General features: G+C 37.1%; 1 protein-coding gene across 1 annotated transcript in view; it reads right to left on the bottom strand.

Moving 5' to 3' along the window:
• The window catches only part of LOC121297714 (copine-9-like), a 119,377-nt gene that overhangs the window by 41,971 nt on the left and 55,197 nt on the right, over positions 1–22,209 (bottom strand). Inside the window, exon 8 of the mRNA XM_041224163.1 lies at positions 12,688–12,751. Within this exon, the coding sequence (XP_041080097.1) occupies positions 12,688–12,751 (64 nt within the window). The remainder of the gene's footprint in view (positions 1–12,687; positions 12,752–22,209) is intronic.

A 22,209-nucleotide genomic window follows, 5' to 3' on the forward strand; every position in this document is an offset into this window, starting at 1 on the left:
ACATCACAGCAAATTGTTAATCGGAGGTTGGCCGAGCTGCAGTGACTCACTTGAGGGTTCGTTTTAAGCAGCATGCATCAGGAAACACTGATGCCAGGAGGAATAACCCTTAAATGAACTGCACAAAACACATTTTAGGAATCAACTTTCATTAAAAAAAATCTATATTTGCATTTATAAGGTATTAAGAGTTGGCGGCGCTATTTCTGAAACCGGCAACACATGTACTCAAATTCTCCAGCTTCTGAAAGTTTCTGATTTCCCATCTGAAATCTGGTTTAAAAATGCCTTATCTTAGATTATATGAATAATTGAATGTTAAGTGGTGGAAAACAAAGATGTTACCAGAACAATGTAAAAGGTGCCATTTTTACTGAGGCATGGTAGGAGACGGCAGTGCTCTTTTTAGATTGGCAGTGATAACGTTAACATACTACATGCTCTGTGATCATGCTCAGGCTCAAGAGAATGACACACAGTTAAGTATTCTGTTGAGTATATTGGGGACTTCCAGTACATCACAGCCCACTGACAGATAAACAATACAAGTACATTATATAGCTAAAGGTGAAAATGTAAATGTGTTTTGCTTTACCTTTCAATTTAATTAAATTTGTCCTTGCCACATATTGCCACGTGTTGGCATATGCTCTGCTTGAATATATCCCAGACTGGTGTAGTATAGTTTCAGGCCTCAATATAGTAGGTCGTCATTGCATTTTGACCTCTGGGAAACTGGCTCATTAAAACAAAAGGCCTACATTGGGATTCCATTATAATACCATTGTATTACCTCAAAGCCAACCGAAAAGAACCATTAGCAGAACACAGCAATGGCAACACAATGGATTTGGATCAAATATTGCACAGTGTTCGTAAAGCGGTAGCAGAGAGTCTGGTATTGCAATGGAACACCAAACGATTCTACCTTCTGAAAACGTTACTATTGCTGTACCTTTCTACCAATGACTGACATCATTGTAGCAATCCTTGAGCTACCACTACTACAGGTTCAACAGAACCTAAAGAACTGAAGATCATGACCATGTGCTTTTCATCATCTACTATAACTTCAGACAATGGTGGTGTGTGATTAAATAGGGCTGTTCGTGGGAATGGCAGGGTATTTCATGGCTGTCCTAACTACTCCACCTCAGCTTCTGTACACCAGGGGATTGTTCTTAAATAACTCATTCCTCTTGAATAAATTCCTTTTGATTCCAACTGAGTCTGACTTTTTCCCTTGCATCCCTCTGTACAGGACTGTTTGACTCAACTGCAGCTAAATGAAAAATAGATATATTCACTGGTATAGCTGAAACACCATTAGAGCTGTGTTTTTTCACTTTTTATATGATCACAGCCAGCTACAACCTGCAATTCACAGCAGGACAAGTTCAGTGTCCAAAATTAATGCATATTTTAATTTGCTGCTCTTTCCAGCAAGTAAATTATCATTCAGTTTGAGCTTACATGAAGTCTTCAATTGTAAAAACTTGGGCATAGCTGAAGACTGGGACTGAGCCTGAATCCAGAGAGTACCATTAATTTCACATACCTCTGGAAAACTAGTTTCTGCCTGTTCTGTTAGAATTCTGAAAGATTACTTGCATACCAAGACTGATGTACATTGCACTGTATGTGTTTGGTATTTCAATAGTTTCAAACGGAAGACAAACTCAATGTAATGAATAAATGATCTAACTATAAAAGGCAGCTTGAAAAGCCACAAAAGAAGGCATAATATATCAAATGGAGACAAATATTCAGCTTAAAGTCTCTCACACAGTATTGTTTCTAAAAGCTACATATTTTGCAGTAAATTAAGTCATGAAAACATTTTCTGTTCTGTAAACTTAACAGGTGTTTTGAGTCAAACAGCATGACCATCAACTATGACCATGAACTGTGGAATTGGAATACTGGGGCCAATCCATCTCAACTTATTTGTCTCTGTGTTCAAACATGTGGCCTCCTTTGATAAAAGGCCGACAGCTGGTTCAGCTCAAGATATTTCTACAGCATGTGTAGTATGTACAGAAGCACTGTTGCAAGGCTGAATGAACTCTGCTTTCAACTAGAGCCATGTGTTTATTTTGGTCAAAAAAAGTTGCATAATGGAAACAGTGGAATGGCAAAAAAACATGACATTAGAAAAGTATTGTCCGCTCCAAGGACTCTAGTCCTTGACCTAAGGTTTCAAACTGTTTCTCAATAGAAATATTTTATTTAAGCGGCTTTAAACTGTGCTCCTTATTTACACACTGTCACTAGCTGCGGGAGTGCACAGTGCATCTACTGTATCCCATGGTGTACATTTACAGCAGTTTTTTTTTAACTTCTTTTAAAGTTTGCAGGGTGTTCTGTAACACTGAAGCAACTTCAAATTAAATAACTCATGACAGTGCTTTGGTTTTCCTAGCGTTGGTACACAGGGCCAAACTAAAAGACATAAATCTTGGAAACCATTTACATAATTAAGTGGCATAGAATCAACATTTGCAGTCCTAACCCAGAAACAAACTGCCATAATATTATAATGATATTATATTGCAATGATCATGGCGCAATCTACATGCCAGGTTGTTGACGATTAGGCAACTGATTGGTCAGCAAGAACTAGTAACCCAATTCTCCCCCAAAAATGCTTTAGTAACCACTGCAAAAAACAGCTAGACTCCCTTGCAGAGCAGTTAGATAGCCTCTTATATTGCATCACCTAATCTAGGCTGTAGGAGTCAGTCACATACCAACTCTTATAGTGCTTTTACCTTCATAACCCCACACGGAATGTCCATTTGTAAATCCATATTCTTCATCATTCTCAGTAGTTGCTACTGGTTTATCAAATGAAACACATGAGATCCAAGAATAAGCTCAACTGTACAGCCAAGCAGAGTTCTATGATGATGGACTCTGTCTAATGATAAAGACAAGTCTGTCTTATTAACATACAAAAACAATATTCATAAAACTGCTGTATCTAATTAGTCATGATGATGATAAAGAATGTCATACAAATGTTTCCTAAGAGCAAGTTGTATGCAATTAAATATGCATTATACAAATATCATGTTATTCATGACAAATTCCCACGATCTCTAACCTCTAATGATGTTAATGAAAATTAGCGTGAGAGTGTATTAATGCAGTTTTATTAACGTCACCACAACATTTTAAATGATTAAAGTTTAATTATGGTAGAGATCATGGGAATTTGCATTGAATAAAATGATATTTTATTCAAGGCAAATTGATAAATTTGTTTAAAAGAGTAAATTTGATAAATTTGTTTAAAAGAGTAAACAGTTACTCAAATCATTTCGTACTGAGCTTCCACGCCACATATGAGCCTGAAACTAGGTCACCTGGAAAGCTGTAAGGAGTCATTTTCCTCACAATGCCATCTGCTGGTTGTTTTACTTGTTGCCGAAAAGGCAGTCGTTAGTGGAAGTGATTAGTGGTTAATTATTGGGTTGTACAGTGAGAAACAGTCAGTCTGATTCAACAAATCCCTCACATTCCAGCAACATTATCACTAGGCCTCTTACCCTTGTTCTTAAGATCTTTTTGTTCTTTGTTTTGTTCTTGATTTTCCTTAAAGGGAAAGTTTCATTGGGGCTTTTTAAGATTTATTATAAATGTACAACATATCGGTTTGCAATCGCAAATAAAAAATACCTGCAATGCGGGCTGGCCTTTGCTCATTCTAGCTACTGTATGTGTGTGTTCTTGCTGTTGTGCTGCAGGTCCCTGTCATGCTAGGTACCAGGGCTCTCAGGTTGAACACAAAATTACGTTGCGGTGCCATGGAAATACAGAGCGCTCCATAAAAATGAAGCAGTCACATTTTTATTTAGTTTCTAAAACTTGAGTGGGCACTTAAACTGTAACCAAATCAATTCTGCCCAATACCCTCCACACAGATATTACATCTTCATTCCAAAACCTCACCAGATGGGCACAACTACAAAAGCAAATAAAAAACAGTGGCTCTCAAAAGTATTCACCCCCCCCTTGGACTTTTTCACATTTTATTGTGTTACAACATGGAATCAAAATGGATTTAATTAGTTTTTGCCACTGATCAACACAAAAAAGTCCATAATATCAAAGTGAAAAATAAAATGTACAAATTGTTCTAAATTAATTACAAATACAAAACAGAAAATAATTGATTGAATAAGTATTCGCCCCCTTGAGTCAATATTTGGTAGAGGCACCTTTGGCAGCAATTAGAGCCATGAGTCTATTTGGTCTCTACAAGCTTTGCACATCTGCACACTGCAATTTTTGCCCATTCTTTTTTGCAAAATTGCTCAAGCTCTGTCATATTAGATGGGGACCTTTGGTGAACAGCAATTTTCAACTCACTTCCACATATTCTCAATTGGATTGAGGTCCAAGCTTTGACTGGGCTACTCCAGGACATTGATCTTTTTGTTGTTAAGCCACTCCAGTGTGGCTTTGGCTGTATGTTTGGGGTCATTGTCCTGCTGGAAGATGAATCTTCTCCCAAGTCCCAGGTCTTCTGCAGACTTCAGCAGGTTTTCCTCCAGGATTTCTCTGTACTTTGCTGCATCCACTTTGCCCTCTATCTTCACGAGCTTTCCAGGGCCTGACGCAGACAAGCATCCCCATAGCATGATGCTGCCACCACCATGCTTCACGGTAGGGATGGTGTTCTCAGGATGATGTGCGGTGTTAGGCTTGCGCCAAACATAGCGCTTAGTACTGAGGCCAAAAATCTCTATTTTGGTCTCATCAGACCATGGAATCTTCTTCCACTTGATCTCAGAGTCTCCCACATAAAGGCCAGTTTTGTGAAGCACTCTGACTATTGTTTCCATATGCACAGTGTCTCCCAGCTCAGCCGTGGAAGACTGTAACTCCTTTGGAGTTGCCATAGGCCTCTTGGTGGCCTACCTGACTAGTGCCCTTCTCGCCCAGATACTCAGTTTTTGAGGATGGCCTGTTCTAGACAGATTCACAGTTGTGCCATATTCTCTCCATTTCTTAATAATGGACTTTACTCTCTCTCAGGTTTCTCTTATTTTCTATATTTAAGACTAAGGTCTGCTTTACGTGCCTATGGGGTTCCTTGGGACTTTGATGTATGTCCTCATCCTTTGATAGACTGACTGGTGACAGACATGTGTTTATGAGGGACAGTCTCAACTATCTATGGACACTTGCTAAACAAGCATGTAATACTCTGCCAGTTATAAAAATTTGGGAGCGTGAAATGGAAAAGCTGGGCTTTTCTCCTGGACAATGCATGGAACAATACGTTTTTAGCTTCCAAGAACCAAGCTCACCAATTAATACACTTTAAACTTATCCATAAAGCATATGCTACTCCATACATTCTTTTTAAAATGAAAAGGTCCCCTAGTCTGCTCTGTGCAGTTTGTCAGACTGGTGCAGTGGGCACATACCTACATATGTTTTAGGAAAGTCCGATTGTGGCTGTGTTCTGGGACAGTGTAGCTCAAACTATTAATGAGTTGACAGAGGTTCAGAGCATAAAAAATCCAGTTGTATTTCTATTGAATGATGACTCTTCCCTAGGACTTTCTGTACACCAGAGCAGGATACTTCTAGCAGGGTTAACTGCAGCCAAGAAATCCATTTTATGGCTTTGGATAGACCCTAATCCTCCTATGATTGCTACCTGGCTTTAGAAGCATTGTTTTTTTGGAATGCTTCACAGCCAGGATTAATAAGGCACGTCTGACAACAATACAGGCATGGAGTGCAACTGCTGCCGATTTGGCTACGCTGATGTTTAAATGACAGGGGCTTCCTTTCATACTAGCTTCTATTTTTGGTGTGTGATTTTGTTTTTAGATAGCAATATTGTAGTAACTTTTGTCTTGGTTATTTTGTTGTTGTTTTGGTGTGCAAGCATTGGCAATGTTGTAAATAGTTTATTTTATTATTTTTTTGTGTTTTGTTTCTGTTATTAAAAAAAAAAAGAAAACAATTGATCACAAAAAAACTTTACTGTGCTCCGGGGGATATTCAATGCCTTGGAAATCTTCTTATATCCTACCCCTGACTGGTGCTTTTGAAGAACCTTATTCCAGATTTGCTTTGAATGTTCCTTCGTTTTCATGATGTAGTTTTTGTTAGGAAATGTACTAACCAACTGTGGAACCGCCCAGAGACAGGTGTATTTAACCTGAAATCATGTGATTTAACCTGAAATCATGTGGATTCCATTCAACTAATTATGTGACTTCTAAAGACAATTGGTTGCACCAGAGCTTATTTAGGTACGTGATAGCAAAGGGGGTGAATACTTATGCAATCAATTATTTTCTGTTTTGTATTTGTAATTAATTTAGAACAATTTGTAGATTTTATTTTTCACTTTTTACATTATGGACTTTTTTGTGTTCATCAGTGGCAAAAACTCCTAATTTACTCCATTTTGATTCCATGTTGTAACACAATAAAATGTGGAAAAGTCCAAGGGGGGGTGAATACTTTTGAGAGCCACTGTAGCTAACGTAGAATGTTAATGCAGTGTTATGAGTTTTCTACTTTTGATTTGAATTCTGCATGTTTGGAGTCTGCCCCTGTGAGTTTGATTGAAGCTGTTATAAGAATCACTGCATAGATTCATTTAAGACTCCTGTTGCAATCTGAGGCATTCTAGGTCTTCCTGTGAGCTTTTATTGTAAGTTATCTGAAAAAGGAGTGTGATCTAATTAATCTCACAACAAAAGCTGGAAAACTGCTACTGTATGTCTCAAAATGCTAATTAATGAGTCTTAAATATACAGCTATGGCCAAAAGTTTGCATTATCCTATAGAATTAACTCATTTTGCTTTGTAAAGTCAAATGAAACCTGATGAATAATGTTTCATTAACATATTGAATTACATATCGCTTTTCAGTTTTCCATATATTTAATGAAAAACAGACAAAAATGAAAAATGTTACACTTCGTAATCTAAAATGAAATACTGTACTACTATTATGGCTTCCAGTAGACCCTTGCAATATCATTTTGTAGTTTCTTTGATTACATGATGTTAAATGAAAATTATGTTCATATAGTTTTTTGTTGTTGTTGTTTTGTTTGTTTTTTTTAATTATGTCTCAATCCTAAAATTCTCGGCGATACAAAACTTTTGGCCATAGCTGTAGACCTCACTGTATCTTATGACAATGCACCCAATTAGCAAAGACAGTCCAGATCTCAGCTGGAGCTGTATTTCCTTGTCATGTCCACTCCCCCCATTGTTTGCATTTCCCACATGTTTCCTGCTTCCCAGTGTCCCTGCTGTTACACACCCCAGGTTAACAATAACTTGTACGCTATATTGATCGCTGCCTGAAATAAAGCACCCTGGTGATCTCAGAAAAACAGCAGTGTTTAAAAATAGAAAGACATACACCATCAATGCATGGCTTAGAAAATATTACAGTTTAGCACAGGGTACAAAAAACAATCAATATGTTAAGTACACAGAACTTACAAAATATTAACAGACACATACATTATAGTAAATGTCTATTTGATTTTTCCAAGCTAAAAACATTGTAGTTATAGATTGCTAGTCTTTCCCACAACCACACACTCAAATGCTCTTCTACGTACAATAAAAATACCATTAAAGAATCAAATATGCCTGCACCTTTCATATCGGTTCAAATATGAGCTCTATGTAGTGGTGATATGTGTTTTTTTTTTTTTTGGTTTTTTTAACCCTATGGCCTAAATGCAAAGATATAGCCTTTTTATGTGTAGGAGAACAACCTATATGGATTTGAAAGCAATGTAGTGCTGGCATATCAGTACTGGTGCTTTAGATTATATATTTTTTTAATTGGTTCCACTTGCAAATAAGTACCTGTTAATGAAGTACTCAATATATCCAAGCCAAGTTGAAAATGCAGCCCATTACCATGAAGAATTAAATCACTTCCTTTTAAACTGATTGACATTACATTTGTAAATATTGTTTTGTTTTTAAATACGTCACCAAATGGCTTGGGTTATTAAAACTATTATGGAAGAATCAGAACAAGAACAGATGGGCTTTGCAAAGAAGCATACTGCAGCCTATCATACATATGTAGCCACATGTATTACATTAAATTATAGATGACTTACTCAATAAAATATGTATTCCCATTAGGAATTTTGGGGATATACTGAAAATGGTAATTGCATTAAGAGCTCTTTCACAGCTGAACATCTGCACGATATGTCTGTGATCATACAGTGTGCAAAATATGCAAAAACAAAGAAACACTGCAAGCTACCAAGGAAAGGGAGCAAATGGAACACAGTTGATGGCTGGCTTGTGAGTAATAATTAATTAAATGTATCATTTACACACTCACGTTTACCATTACTCTTCAAAACGGATTGAACCCTTGACGTAACAGTTGCATTTACTGCTACAGTCATAAATGCACAATACAATTTTTAAAACCCTGTTACAAACTTAATTCCATCTTTATAACAACATGCTTGTATAGCTTCACTTGCTCTGAACTGAATACAAACTTAGAAACCATTGTGAGAATTGCTTGTAAAATGTTTTTTATTTTCAAAATAAACACTGAGCACAGTAACATAGTTGAAGGTGTGGGATGTATTAGTACAACTTGTTTCTTGTCATGTTTTATTGGCAATACATGTTAGGGCCTGTTGATTTTTCAAACTTGGTTTTAAAATGAGTATTATTGTCAGCCTGGGTGGCAGACCATTTCTTCTTACCTAATGAATAATAACAGACTAGGCCCTGTTAACCGACTAGGCCTTTAAGCTACACAACATGTAGGAAGGCTCTGAGTTTGACACCCAGCAGAGGACTGTTTGGGTTAGGAAAGATACCTCAGTTCTGCTAAAAAAAAATACAATGCCTGCAAAGAACAGCCGCAATATGACCTTTCAGACTTGCAGCCCCACCTACTCTGAAGACATCGTACATGTAAACTAAGAGGGGCTAGCAGAGTTGATTGGTCATCCTGTCCCATTATGTGAATGGAATGAGGAATACTGTCGAGTCTCACCACTTAGGATTCCCTAGAGAAGCTCCAAGAACCTCAAAACTGGGTAATTGCAGATTTAGAAAAAACGATAACTCAACATTAGAAGCTCCTTATTTAAATGAATGTAGTAATCAAGCAAATTAACTGTTAAAAACAAATACAAATCAACAATTGCTCTAAGCTCTATTTAAAATCCAAGGAATGCAATCAGCAAGTGCAGGTACCAAGCTGAACTTCATATGGTATTGTGCTATTTATAGATGAGGGCTTACTGAATGACAACATTAGTCAGGCTGCCATCTGCGTAACCAAGGCAACAGCACACACACAGGATAAAAAGACATAGAAAAAACAAAAAAAGCTTACTGGTGACTTTTACAGTTATTATTAAGACACGGTTATCATCAATTGTTGTGGAATAAAATACACTGTGTTAGTTATATATGTGACATTTGTTTAAATCTTCACTTTTATTTCATGGTACAAGAATAGGAAAACGAATCGGAAACACGTGAAACATTATTGTGCTCTCTTCTGCAGTGCTGACTTTTTATTATGACCTCAGAATGCCGGTGCGGCTGTCAAAATATCAACGCCCTGGATGAAAGGAAAATAATCTTCCAATTGGCTTTTAAAACACTCAGGGGTAGATGTACTAACATGGGCCAATCGCAGCACAAGCATAACACAATTTGCATTTGCGTGCGACAATTTGCAAAGTATACGTTTTTTCTTGTGTACTATGAGAAAATATGTTTATGAAGAGAGCCGCAATAGACTATTTTAAATATCTTTTGCGTCCTCTTAGCGAGATCTAATTTTTTCGACTAAATAAAGAAAGGCAGATTCTATAGTGGGGCCCCCACCTTCACTCCCAAATAAAAACATTGTTTCTATCAAAAAGCTTTTAATAATCCTACTCTAGCAACTCGGTAAGCCGGACATGTTTGTCTGACAATGTGGTATCGGCCTTAAAAACATTCAATAAAATTGCACACATATACGTTTATAGTGGTCAATGTGTTTTAAATGTATAAATCATTGCGCTGAAATAACACTAGTGTGTTTTGGGGAGGCTACATCTTATATTATGTATATAAATCTGTACAGTAGGCCTATACAATATACAGTACCATAGTAAAATCAACAGAATACCTAGCACATTCTTTTTACTTTAGCCTGTAGGCTACCGGTAACACAAAATAAATCATGCTGCTGCATTGTACACACATTGGTGTACAACGCGAATAAAAGATTATTGAAAAATTGAAACCAAATCATTTTAGCATTTTTTCTTTTAAAATTATTATTTTTAACTTGGCCTACATAGTAATCTAGCAAATTAACACAAAATAGATCATGGTGCCACATTGACAAGTTATGATATACAGTTGGACAATCAATTCTTGTTAATACGAATTTCAAGGGACCAGCAACAAATTTTGCATGATACCAATAATTTGTATTATCATGAGTAGCCTATAAGCCAAATCTATACTGTCAGTTTTTATTTAAGTTAGTCAGGGGTGCAGTGCTAAATTGTGCACAACTGCAAACCACTTGCACATTAATAGAACAGCTGTGTTTCCTAGTCCTATCCAGATGCTCAGAATGAGATGGATGGCTTAGCGGCACATGTGTGCAGTGTCTTGCTCCCAACACACTGGGGAAAACAAAAATGCCATAGAAATTTGTTGTCAAGGCTTGTAAGTACACCCTGCCTTTTGTAAAAAATAGGCATTTGGGTTTTCACCTCAAAAATGCATTAAGCACAACTGGCAATGTACAAGAAAAAGCGGACTGGGAAATGCCAGCAACAGCTACCACAGTCCCCTGAAAGGACCCAGATGCAAGATAATGCAGGGCAATGCACAATAGTTTGACCACTGCAGGGATAGCATGGCTTCTCTGTGTGACAGGCTTCAGGTCATCTTTTAAATAAGACAGCAGCTTAAGAATTATGTGGCTGCCGAGCCTGAACCTGTACTTTAGTTTGGTCTTCATTTAAATCGAAGAGGGTAATTACGGGTACAAAATACCCTTTCTCTTCTCATCCTGCAAATCACTCATTCTTGCTGAATACAATGTCTCCTTGTTGCAATCACAGCAGCCATGGTTAGGGAATAGTGTTTTTCATACTGCCTTCTAAAGGTTTGTTAATTGCAACGTTTAAAACGTGTGTTTTAAAAGTTCTTAACAAACTGATGTAACTGCAAGTGTTCCAATTGCCCACCGCTTTAGTACTTATTCTAGTCTCGTTATAATATTAGAGAACCCTCACTTGAACTATCTCTATCCTATTTTTGTGAATTTATGCCGGAACGCCCACAATTACATATTAATCTAAGGCTGAACCGCAAAGAAAAATGGCTGTCGCATTCCCTAAAAAGTCATTGCGTTTGTTTAGTACATTTTACCCTAGACTTCCAGCTTGTTTACAACTGGTTCATGACAGCAGCTACACGTATATCTGGCCTTCAGTATGGAAGCTAATTGCAACTGATTGACTCAATTGTTAAAATGAGAGAGGGCAGCTTTTCTTGTTTTGAACAGGCTTTGTCACTATTAACTTACAAACAGACTTAGAAAAATCTCAACTATTACTGTTCATCTGTGATACATTTCAGTTTTATGTAATAATATCAAAAAGTGATGAAGCAATAGTAACATAAAACTAGCAAGAAATTGTATTCCTCTTGAAAAAATTGCCACTACACTTGTTTCAAAACAGGGCTGGAACCTGTGTAGTCTGTGTATTGCTATTCTAATAAATGTAATAGGATGAAGTATATTTTAAATCAAGTTCAGTTACTGCAGCCCACGACTTTCAGTCGCCGGTTTGCGGCTTTCATGACTCCCTCTTTGGGATGCCCGAGGTTAGTTTCACAAGCACTTCTAGCTCTTAATGTAATACCTTTTTATAGAATTAAATAGGATTTAGCAGCATACTGCTACCTACAGCAGTTGTCATTTTGGAAGTGGTCCAGCTCAGGCCACAAATGAAATGAGTTTAGAGTTATATTCGTGTTTCAAGATTTATGCTGTTTTGCATCTTTAAGAGACTTAGTATAACTTAAGGGGGATGGGCGTGATGTTACCGTGCTGAACTACAGAATAAGAAGTTGTTTTAACTGTGAGTTCCTCCAGTGGAATATTCAATACAAAGCTTTCAGTAACACTTGTTAGATTAAGACACTGGTCAGTGTTATTTGTGTTGGACTGTCACAACATTTAGCGTTCTCTGTTTGTGTGTATTTGTTGCACCCCTAAAAAATTATAATACTGACATCTGTTTTATTAAGTAGATTCAAGTCATTTTTAAAAGGTCCTATTTAATCTCCACGCTGCCTGTACACTCTTCCTTTTCAGCACCTTCCTTCCTAACAGCTTGCCACTCTGACTTCAGCCCCCCTACCATTTTGCTTCCTGTTCTTCTTAAAGGGAGAGCACTGACATATGCACTTTAAATGAAGGGACAGTTTCAACATCACGTAATATTGGAAGGTTAAAAAAAAAAAAAACAGCTCAAACTACATCAGCTCTGTGGCTGACTGTAGTCGAATCCATTGGCCTTCACTCTTCCTGAAATAAAATTATGCCTACATTAATCAGAAACAACGCTGCAGGAAACAGTTGAAAGTACAAAGCAGAAGAAGTGTGCTGGTACTAACCCGACAGTTGCTCAGCTCTTCAGCAGAGAAGATAATGATCCCACATTTCTTCCCAGGTATCCCACTAGGGATGAAAAAGAAACAGCAAGATATTAGAGAGACAGAAACACAGCCATTCATCATACCACAGCCAACACCTGCTTTATAGAAAGACCCAGGCATGATGACAGATTGAGGCCCGAGGCCAGTCCTGCAATTCGCACAGGCCATTACAAGCTGCCTGTTACACCCTTGCAGGTTGAGACCACCATTTTCACTCTTTGTCAAGGAAGATGAGAACGTGGGATTAAGTTTAGATTTGCAAACGAGGTTGGAAACATTCATCGCTGCTATTCTTATTTTAAACTGCATTCCAATTTCATAAACAAAGCCATTTTTTCTGTAATAACCGGGTCATTTAAATAGCATTCGAAATCTATTTGAATGATATACAAACTGTCTGAGAGAAAAAAACATTATGTTAACAGTATAAGACTTCTATACGGTCACAATTGTTTAATTTGTCTGAGAACATTTGCCATTGCCTTTGTCCTTACTTAAAAATCTTAAGTGTGAAGAGTAAATTGAATTCCACAGCTTAAAGAGTAAGTAGCGGGGGTCCAAATACAGCACTATACGTCCCCACGTGTTGCTACAACTGTTTGAATAATGCATTTGTAATTTTTTCTTTTTCATTGTTAACATCCTGACAACTTTTTACACTTATAACTTTAAAGTCTGTTTCAAAGCTCTTCTCAAAATGGCCGCTCTAGTGCACGGGGGTTTGAGATCTGTCCTCTAAATCACTGCAGGAAAACAACATCACAACAAGTTCTCTGACTTTTCTGTTCCGTACCACATCATGGATTGTTATTGCTGTGTTACCTGTTTGACAATGTGGGCAATAATCCGAAATCACTGCACTAGAGTGGCCATTTTGAAAATAACTTTGAAACAGACTTTAAAGTTATGTGTGGGGAAAACGTTGTCAGGATGTTAACAATGAAAAGAAAAATTACAGGTACATTATTTAAACAGTTGTAGCAACTCCTGGGGACGAAGAGCAACTGATGGCTCAAGTGATAGACTACAGCCGCAAATTTGTTTTGACAATGGTAAGGATTAGTTTAAGTTGAGCCTGTAGTGATGTATTTCCTGACAGATTTGTTCAGCCCACATTAGGTACAGCAGGAATAATGAGGAATATTGGAAATTGCCTCGGGTAGTGGATAAAAACAGAGATTTTTGATGAAAATGATCTACACACCTTGCAACTTATACAGTAGTTAAAATTATAAAGCTAAATATGCATGCATTTTATTACCAAAAAACTTCACAAAATAGAATACATTTTAAAAACCACAAAATACATTATTTTAGTAATACTCTTTAAATATGAGAACTTCAAATCAAAAGGAGCTTGTCTATGAATGGCTCTGTTTATTAATTCTAGCACCAGGGGTTTAGATATTATTCAGTATAAATATATCAGGATAGACAGACACAACTTATCTTGTTAGAAAACACATTGCTTTTCAGAACAAAAGGCAAAGACTTAACGTTTGTCTAGTTTATTTTTAGTACTAACGAAAAGTGCATGGTATAGAAATGGGTGTACTTTTTTGCCTTATTTTTAACCTGAGATTATCTTGTGACCCTGTGGTTCCACAAGCTGATATAGTGCCTTTTTTTCCCCCCAGTCCTTCAAAGTGGTATAAACTGTATGAAAATAAGATAAAGCATTCATTCTGATAGAAGCCCAGAGATTTGGCAGCATGAATTAGTTTCCCAATTCAGAATCATGAACATTATAGAGATTGTTTTAATAGACACATTCCGGAATTATATAATGGTATAAAAGCTGCAGTGGGCCACATGTTTTAAAAATTCACTAGGATGTGATGATTGAAACAGAAAATAATGTACACAGTGAATCCAAACACTAAGAAGAATACATTATTTAAGATTTCACACCAAGGTGCTCTTTAAGTGCTGAGCTACCAAAAAACAGGGCCATTTTCATGGCCAAAACCATGCACCCCTACTGAGATACAAACAATGGTATGACTAGGAGGGCCAATACCGTGCATCCACACCAAGATACAAACAATGGTATGACTAGGAGGGCCAATACCGTGCACCCCCACAGAGATACAAACAATGGTATGACTAGGAGGGCCAATACCGTGCATCCACACCAAGATACAAACAATGGTATGACTAGGAGGGCCAATACCGTGCACCCCCACAGAGATACAAACAATGGTATGACTAGGAGGGCCAATACCGTGCACCCCCACCAAGCTACAAACAATGGTATAACTAGGGGTGATGTTGTTCCTTCAGCAGGGCTGTGGCTTATACAAAGTCATACAAAACATTTGAAAAAGGGCCATAGAAAACACTGATCAAAACAAAACTACAATACGGGTGACCATGTTTGGCCTTGTTTGCTTTTCCCTATATGAATTGGTGAGAATTGAATAATGGTGTGATTGTTCAACTATTTTCATTTGAAGCCAATTTAATTGACTAACAGTAATGTGTTGCCACGGTGAGAAGCTCATTTTAACAGAATACTGCTAATTGCTATTGGAATTGAAAAGCAGGAATTGACCCCTTAAGTCTGACTACATTCCACACGTGGTATTTACAGAGCTGGGGCTTTTTTAAACCCCATCTCTGCCAATTTTAACAAAACTTTATTTACAAAAACATTAAAAATAAATTTTCAAACATGATTTAATTAATCAAGCCTTAAAAACCCCAAAACAGTCCATAACAAAACATTCCTTAAAATAGTCCCGATAGGCCCCATTCACAAAGCTTTACAGGCTATTTTAAGGAATGTTTTGTTAAGAATTGTTTTTTTGAAGACAATTTTAAATTAAGTTTATTTTTTCAAAGCACTGTTTAACCTAGTAAAATGTTTAGAAACACAATATTCAATATTTCATTATGGTTTTTTTTTTTTTTCATCTTCTGGAAGTATCACTTAACAGCAAAAGAAATGCAATTGATTTGGAAGATAAAAACAGTGCTTAGGATGTAACTAAACTAATAAATGTGATGTACTACTGTTTACTGTACTGCAATATTAAGAAAATGTAAATGTATGGGATCAATAGGTAATGATGTCTAGCGAACACAAAGAAAAAAGATTTGAAGAGTTCTGTATTTTCCATTGTGCTAGTTTTCCATTACCTATCACTGCCACAATACAGACCGTCAAATCAGTAGATAAAATCCTAAAAGCTGCCAGGCTGCATGTCAAATTCAGCTTTTATACATTAGTTTAACGGTATCCAGAATACCATTTACATTGCAAAATAACCAGGGGCAGGTCGTTTACACAAGCCTGTCCATCCTCTCCACTGATGCAGTCTGGCTCTTTTATAAATCACAGAAACAACCTGCATATACAGTTTTTGCAAGTCCAGTTTTCATTAGATAAACCTAAAAAAAATCTCATCTTCATACGGTGTCACCACACGGAATGGTATGCCAGTTAAAAATGAATTCTGAACCACAATTGCAATATCTATGTTGTTTAGACAATTGGGGTCCATCTTCTATTTTTGTTTGACAAAATATAATACCAGGGTGTCCAAAATATTTACTTGTTATTTAAATTTGTTGCATCTATTAATGGGATGGGTGCAACTTTGATTTTTATTATATGCATAAAAGGAGTTCCTTTAAAACACATTTCTTATTCCTTCACCACTTCTCCCCAACACACACTTTCTAAACCGTGGATGCCCAAGACGTAGTAATTTGGAAGGAAGCTATCAATCGAAATGTGGTTTGTGCATGAATTGGTTTCACCTGTCTTGTCTCAGGAGCAATCCTGTCAGCACCTGCACTCTAATTAGAAGTGACAAAGAACACCATGGTAGAAATAGCAGCTAGATCATTTCTGAAACCAACCATGAGTTATCACTCTCCCATAGATCACAGTTTGGACAGGCACAGTTCAGTAATATACTTACCCTGCGTACACGCTGTCTTGGTTGTAAACGCATTGCTACACGCAGTTATTAGACAAATGGAATCCCTGATGGGTATTCTGTAATACCTTAAAGCCGCATCTTCCCAGAACTGTGTAACACATTTCCCATATGGATTGAACGCATGTAAAGATAGCAAAAAGGGCCGTTTTCATGACTTTTGAACAAATCCTTCTCAATGGGGGGGGGGGTTTGACCGAGACAAATAACAGCTCTGTAAATCTCTACAGTCCTCTCTCGGTTTACAAACTCCATAAATAAATAAAATAATGCTAGTATCATTTTAAAGCTTGTTTACATGGCTTTCCCTGTATGGTAATTGACCTAAGTCAATGTCACAAGAGGTGGTTATTTTTCGCACTTGAAAGGGAACAGAGCTTTGATGGCTGATATTACCTACTTGTCCTTTGCAATAGGAGCCAACTTTGTTCCTCTGTAAGTGTGCAAATGTGTCTACTTAATTCATCTTCTCTTATGTATGTGTGACATTGAATTCCATGATCTAGTTAGTATCGTTTAGACAGGTATTTTGGCCTTTGTACACTGTATTGCCCTAGATTGTACAGGTGTGGTTTCTTGAACAACAGATACATATTAAAGAAGACATATCTTGAGGCACCACTATGCAGTCATCTTTATCCAAACTGTACTAGATTGTGTTATCAGAAAATCCAGTCAAAGTGAATAACAGGGAGCATCCTCACTACTATCAGACAGCAACAACCTAGGGGTAATCAAGGACTACTGTGTCAACAGTCTTTAAGCAATGGCACTCATCCCAGAAGATAATAATGATCTATCTGTATGCGGCCAGCATCAAATCAATAGGCACAGTAACACAAACACTGAACGCTGTATCGATCAGGAGAGTGTGCTGGGAGGTACACAGCTGGATACTTGACTTGGAAAAGCCTATCTGTTTACATTGGGATATGTGCTTGGGGAAAATAGTATAGGGTCTGTCCTTGGTCCGTACAGTGTTCAAGTTTATGGGCTCTATTTAAAACAAAACCTAATTTTCTGAAAGGAATAAAAGACACAATTTAGTTGTTGGTAGAAGTAGTTAACCTGTTAATAGAGTGGTTTCTGGCTAATTTTATATAATACAACTGTTATTCCTTTCAGAAAACAACAGCTTTTGCCCAAAATCAATTACAAGTAACACTTGGCAATTAAATTGTTAATACTGTTTTACTGAATTTGAATCTATACATTTTCAGCAATTGATATTTAATGAAAAAAAATGCCTAAAAACACACTAATTAGTCTTTATATGAAATAAAAATTAAAAGGCAATTCTATCTTGCTTTGTTTCACAATAGAAGAATGGTTAAACGAATCAAACTGTTAGCAAAGACATTTCAGCATTCATGAGTACAATTAAAAAGTTCTGCAAACTAGATTAACGCTATCTCCTTATAAAGACCTTGGCTTAATGGCACCAAGACACTTTGAGTTATATTCACTCACATTCAGCTTCCATGCCACAACAATGACTGCCAAGGCAGGCAGCACAGCATGCAATGATAAAGCAGCAGCAAGCTCAGGAGAGAAGACCTCCTTTCTCCATCCAGCAGGAAATCAGCATGATTAGATCACATCCCTGTGGAAGCGATCCTAAGATCCTGTCAGATTAATTACTTAGTGATTTCAAAACCTGTCCTAAAACTCTTTGAAACAGCAAAGCAATTTCACACACTCACCGCACAGTAATACGAGATGTATTATCACAAAATGAAGTAATGTCAAAAATATATACACATTTTGGAAAACTGGAATTTAGTACAACATTCGATGTGATGCCTGTTTTGGTAGGTAACATGAAGAACAAATATCGTTCTGCATTGGTAGTAATTGGATAACATTTGGGGAGCCACTGTAATATTGTGTGGTCAAAATTATTTCTTTACATTTTGTGGTAGAGCGGAAATATGTAGGAAAATAGCCCAAACACAGGAACTGCAGTTCAGAGATTTCTGCACACATAAAAGACACACATAAAAACACCCCCAAAAAAACACAGGAACAACATAACAGTATGAACAATAACTTACACACAGAACTCTTCAAAATAAACAAAGCAGCACCCAAGCCTAGCTATCATTGTACCTTTCTCACTAGTTTCACTCTTTCTCAGCTCCACACTCTCCTATACAATCCACACCAAATATTTATCCTTTGCTCTTTTATTGGATGTTGCCAAGGGTAGATTGACAATTACTCATTCAATTCCACACTTTTCCAATCACACTTCAAGCACTCAATTAAACAATGAAACGCAATTTCCATCACCAGACAACTACGCACACGTGCACCCATGTGCAGAGCCTCTACTCTGCACACACCCTCCCCCTACTTTACCACAATTGATATAAATGTGGAGTTTATTTAAGTAGACAAACATTTTTGTTGTCTGTTTTAGAAGAGGGGATGAGAAATTTACTAAGATATTTAGTGAGTCATTCCTGACACATCTGACCAACATACTATCCTGTAAGTAAGTTTGCAGCAATTTTTACAGCAAGACTTATTGGATACGAAAATAGAACAGTAACCATTTATTATTATAACAGTGCAAATGTAGATGGATTGTAAAATTTATGTGGTTAATATTGAAATGATTGCTGTCTCATGTTAATCATGTGGTTAAGTAAAATAATCCATATAAATGTAAATTAAAAACACACAAGAAACCATTTTAGGTTGACAAAATAATATTGTTAATTACTTTTTCCTTGGGATATTAGTGGGTATTAGGCTGGATTCTTCTAGTTGTTATTATATATATTTTTGCTTCATTGTTTATTTTTGTTATAACTTATTTTAAAGAGGTTTCATTGCTACACCATCATATTAAGGAAACAGTTGGTATATGTCTGTTAAGTGACTCTTATCACAAACCAATTCCCAGCAACATGTATCCTTCCTCCACTTGCACTTCCTCAGTGGAGCTGTGTGGCAGGGCTTAGGCATGCCCTGTAAATACTATGGTTTGCTTTGGGCTTTCTAAATGAAATATGGGGTTGGGTTGGGTTGTAAATAATGATGGGTATAAATTTGTTTAAGTGGCTGGCAGGGCTGGGAGGTTAGACCTACCTGCTTGCCTAATTGAAAGGAATGTGCAGCAGGTGGCCAGGGGGAATTGAACAACTGACAATCAATTAACTCTGCTCACCTGCCTTTAAAAAGAGGCTGAAAAGTCAGTTCCTTTGTTCTTCTTGGGGTGGTGCTGTTTATGTGTTTGGTGCGTTGATGTCACAGCCTGGTGGTGAAGGACTTCATGGTAGGGATTGTTTTAGGGGGATTTTTAATCCTACCACAGTTTATTAGGAAGAAGGTTCCTGGTGCGGGACCTCACTGTGTAGCAGGATTAGTGCACGGCCCAAGCTTGGCCACCTTTTATTCCTTAGCAGTTTTTCAACTGTTTTGTTGTTCATATACTGCTAAGAATATCTCCTCCGGCCCTAGGGCTACCATTGCTGGTACCCTAGTGGCGACCACCAACACTGCAGCTGCTTAAATAAATAAAACCTGGACGCCTGAGCGGTGTTTCAAATACAAACCCTCTGTGTCTCTCGCGTTTCTCAGCGGATACCCACACTGTAACAGTACACCCCCTGTTACAAGCTGTTACCAAGGAAGCCAGTATCACACTAACCATTGAAAGCTTTTTCCCTGTTTACATCTTTTCCACTGTGTTAAAATAATTAATGCTGAAAAAAGTAAATCGGATAAAGCACAAACTGCCTCAGATGTATGTGGTTTTGTTGACTGGTCCTTTTCAAATTGAATATTTGCATGAATCAATACATGTAGCAACTTTAAAATCACACTATGTCATTTTAATAGTAGAAGCCTTATTATCTTAGGTTGTTTTTCATAACACAACATGATGTGGCTTTTTTGCTCAGAGGTGAATGTGAATAATAACTAATTTGTATAAAAGAATTTAAAACTGCGCTGGAGCAAATGATTACTTTCCATTTATAGCAGTCCTATTATTTCTCAAATATATAGTTCATCACATGAGTCTCACTTACATCCTGCTCAAACTGTCTTGGTTTATCATCGGTGCAATCTATTGAACATGATCCATTCCAGTGGAACACCTGCCATTCTTATCCTTTACACACAGGCGTGTGGAATCCCCATGCATGACAAAAGCAAAGAGTATGCCCTGCAGAATCTCAGGGAAACTGTTCCATCACCAGGTGGTCTGACATTTACCATGTCACAGAAAGACTCATGGAATATTTTTTTTTTTCTTTTTTGTAGTTCATCAATTATTCACTAAATACACTGAAGTCAGCTGGTATTTTCATTTATTTATACAGTAAAGGTTGCTTAAAATTCAATTCTTCATGGTTTTTCTTCCTGATCTATAGCCCAGTTGGTCAAAGTATAACCCTCCTTTGCTGCAAGCATGCGATCCTTTTTCGCTCAGAGGGTGGCAAACAAGTTTCAAAGAGGATTGGCATCTTATTACCCCTAAAGCTATCTTTTGGGAGAAGTAAACAAACTGGACTATTAACAAAAGTGCAGCAAATAATAAACCAAGGAGGAATGTAATAAAAAAAAAGAATTCTATTTTAGTAGAAAACTGAACATGATTGTGAGACACTAAGGCCCACATTTATAAAAGGGGAAAAGCCGACCTCAAAAAGGCACGTAATGTGCGTGTTCAGTATGGCCGCAGTCATCCTCAAAATAACAATAATAAGACTAATTAGGTAAAGCAGGCAATTCTGCAATCAGCCAATTTAAATACCCCTCACCGCAATTAGTAGTGGTGAATTACACACCTCTCACAATAAATAGCGGGTTTGGGTCAACCCTGTGTGTGTAAGCTACACATTCCAAAAGAAAATGAATGGCACACAAAGACCTCAGCCTGGTAATAGCCATACTGATGAGGATGCTCAGAAATGAAAACTGAAATTTACCAATATGGAATTGGAGATTTTAGTACAAGCAGTACTTGTAACGCATGAAGGTATGTTTCAAGCACCAGGACAAATGAAAATGACATATGGCATATGTGGTTGAAAAACTCTATTTGCTGTAGCTACAAACTAACTGCATCACCTGTATTGCCTGAACCAGTATTGTTAAATACCAGAATGCCATATTACAAATAATAAATTCTGTAGGCATTCTAAAATAATTGTGGATGATGAGCCCTCATTGTATATGAGACTTTTTCTTTCGTGCGCCTCGGAATATCGTTCCATCTTTTCTTAATCTCCTCCACCATTCTTTTAATAACACCTACACTCTAAGAAGTAAAGGCTCTTGTTAGAACCTTGCTTTGCCACTATGGGGACACCTTTTTAGCTGCTTCTAAGAACCTTTTTTTACATGGATTCTATATTCTCTATTTGCAGACACTCTGTTTTGTCTTGTAAGCTATGAAACATGTATTGAAAATTGGAGTTTGCAAAACAATTAGCTTTTTACAAAACTTTATTAAATGTTTCTTTGTCCTTGAAAATGATGTCTCCTTGCTGAAGACAAGTCTCCCACATCACCTTAC

This window comes from Polyodon spathula, chromosome 23 (assembly GCF_017654505.1).
Source record: "Polyodon spathula isolate WHYD16114869_AA chromosome 23, ASM1765450v1, whole genome shotgun sequence".
NCBI classification, from domain to species: Eukaryota; Metazoa; Chordata; class Actinopteri; order Acipenseriformes; family Polyodontidae; genus Polyodon; species Polyodon spathula.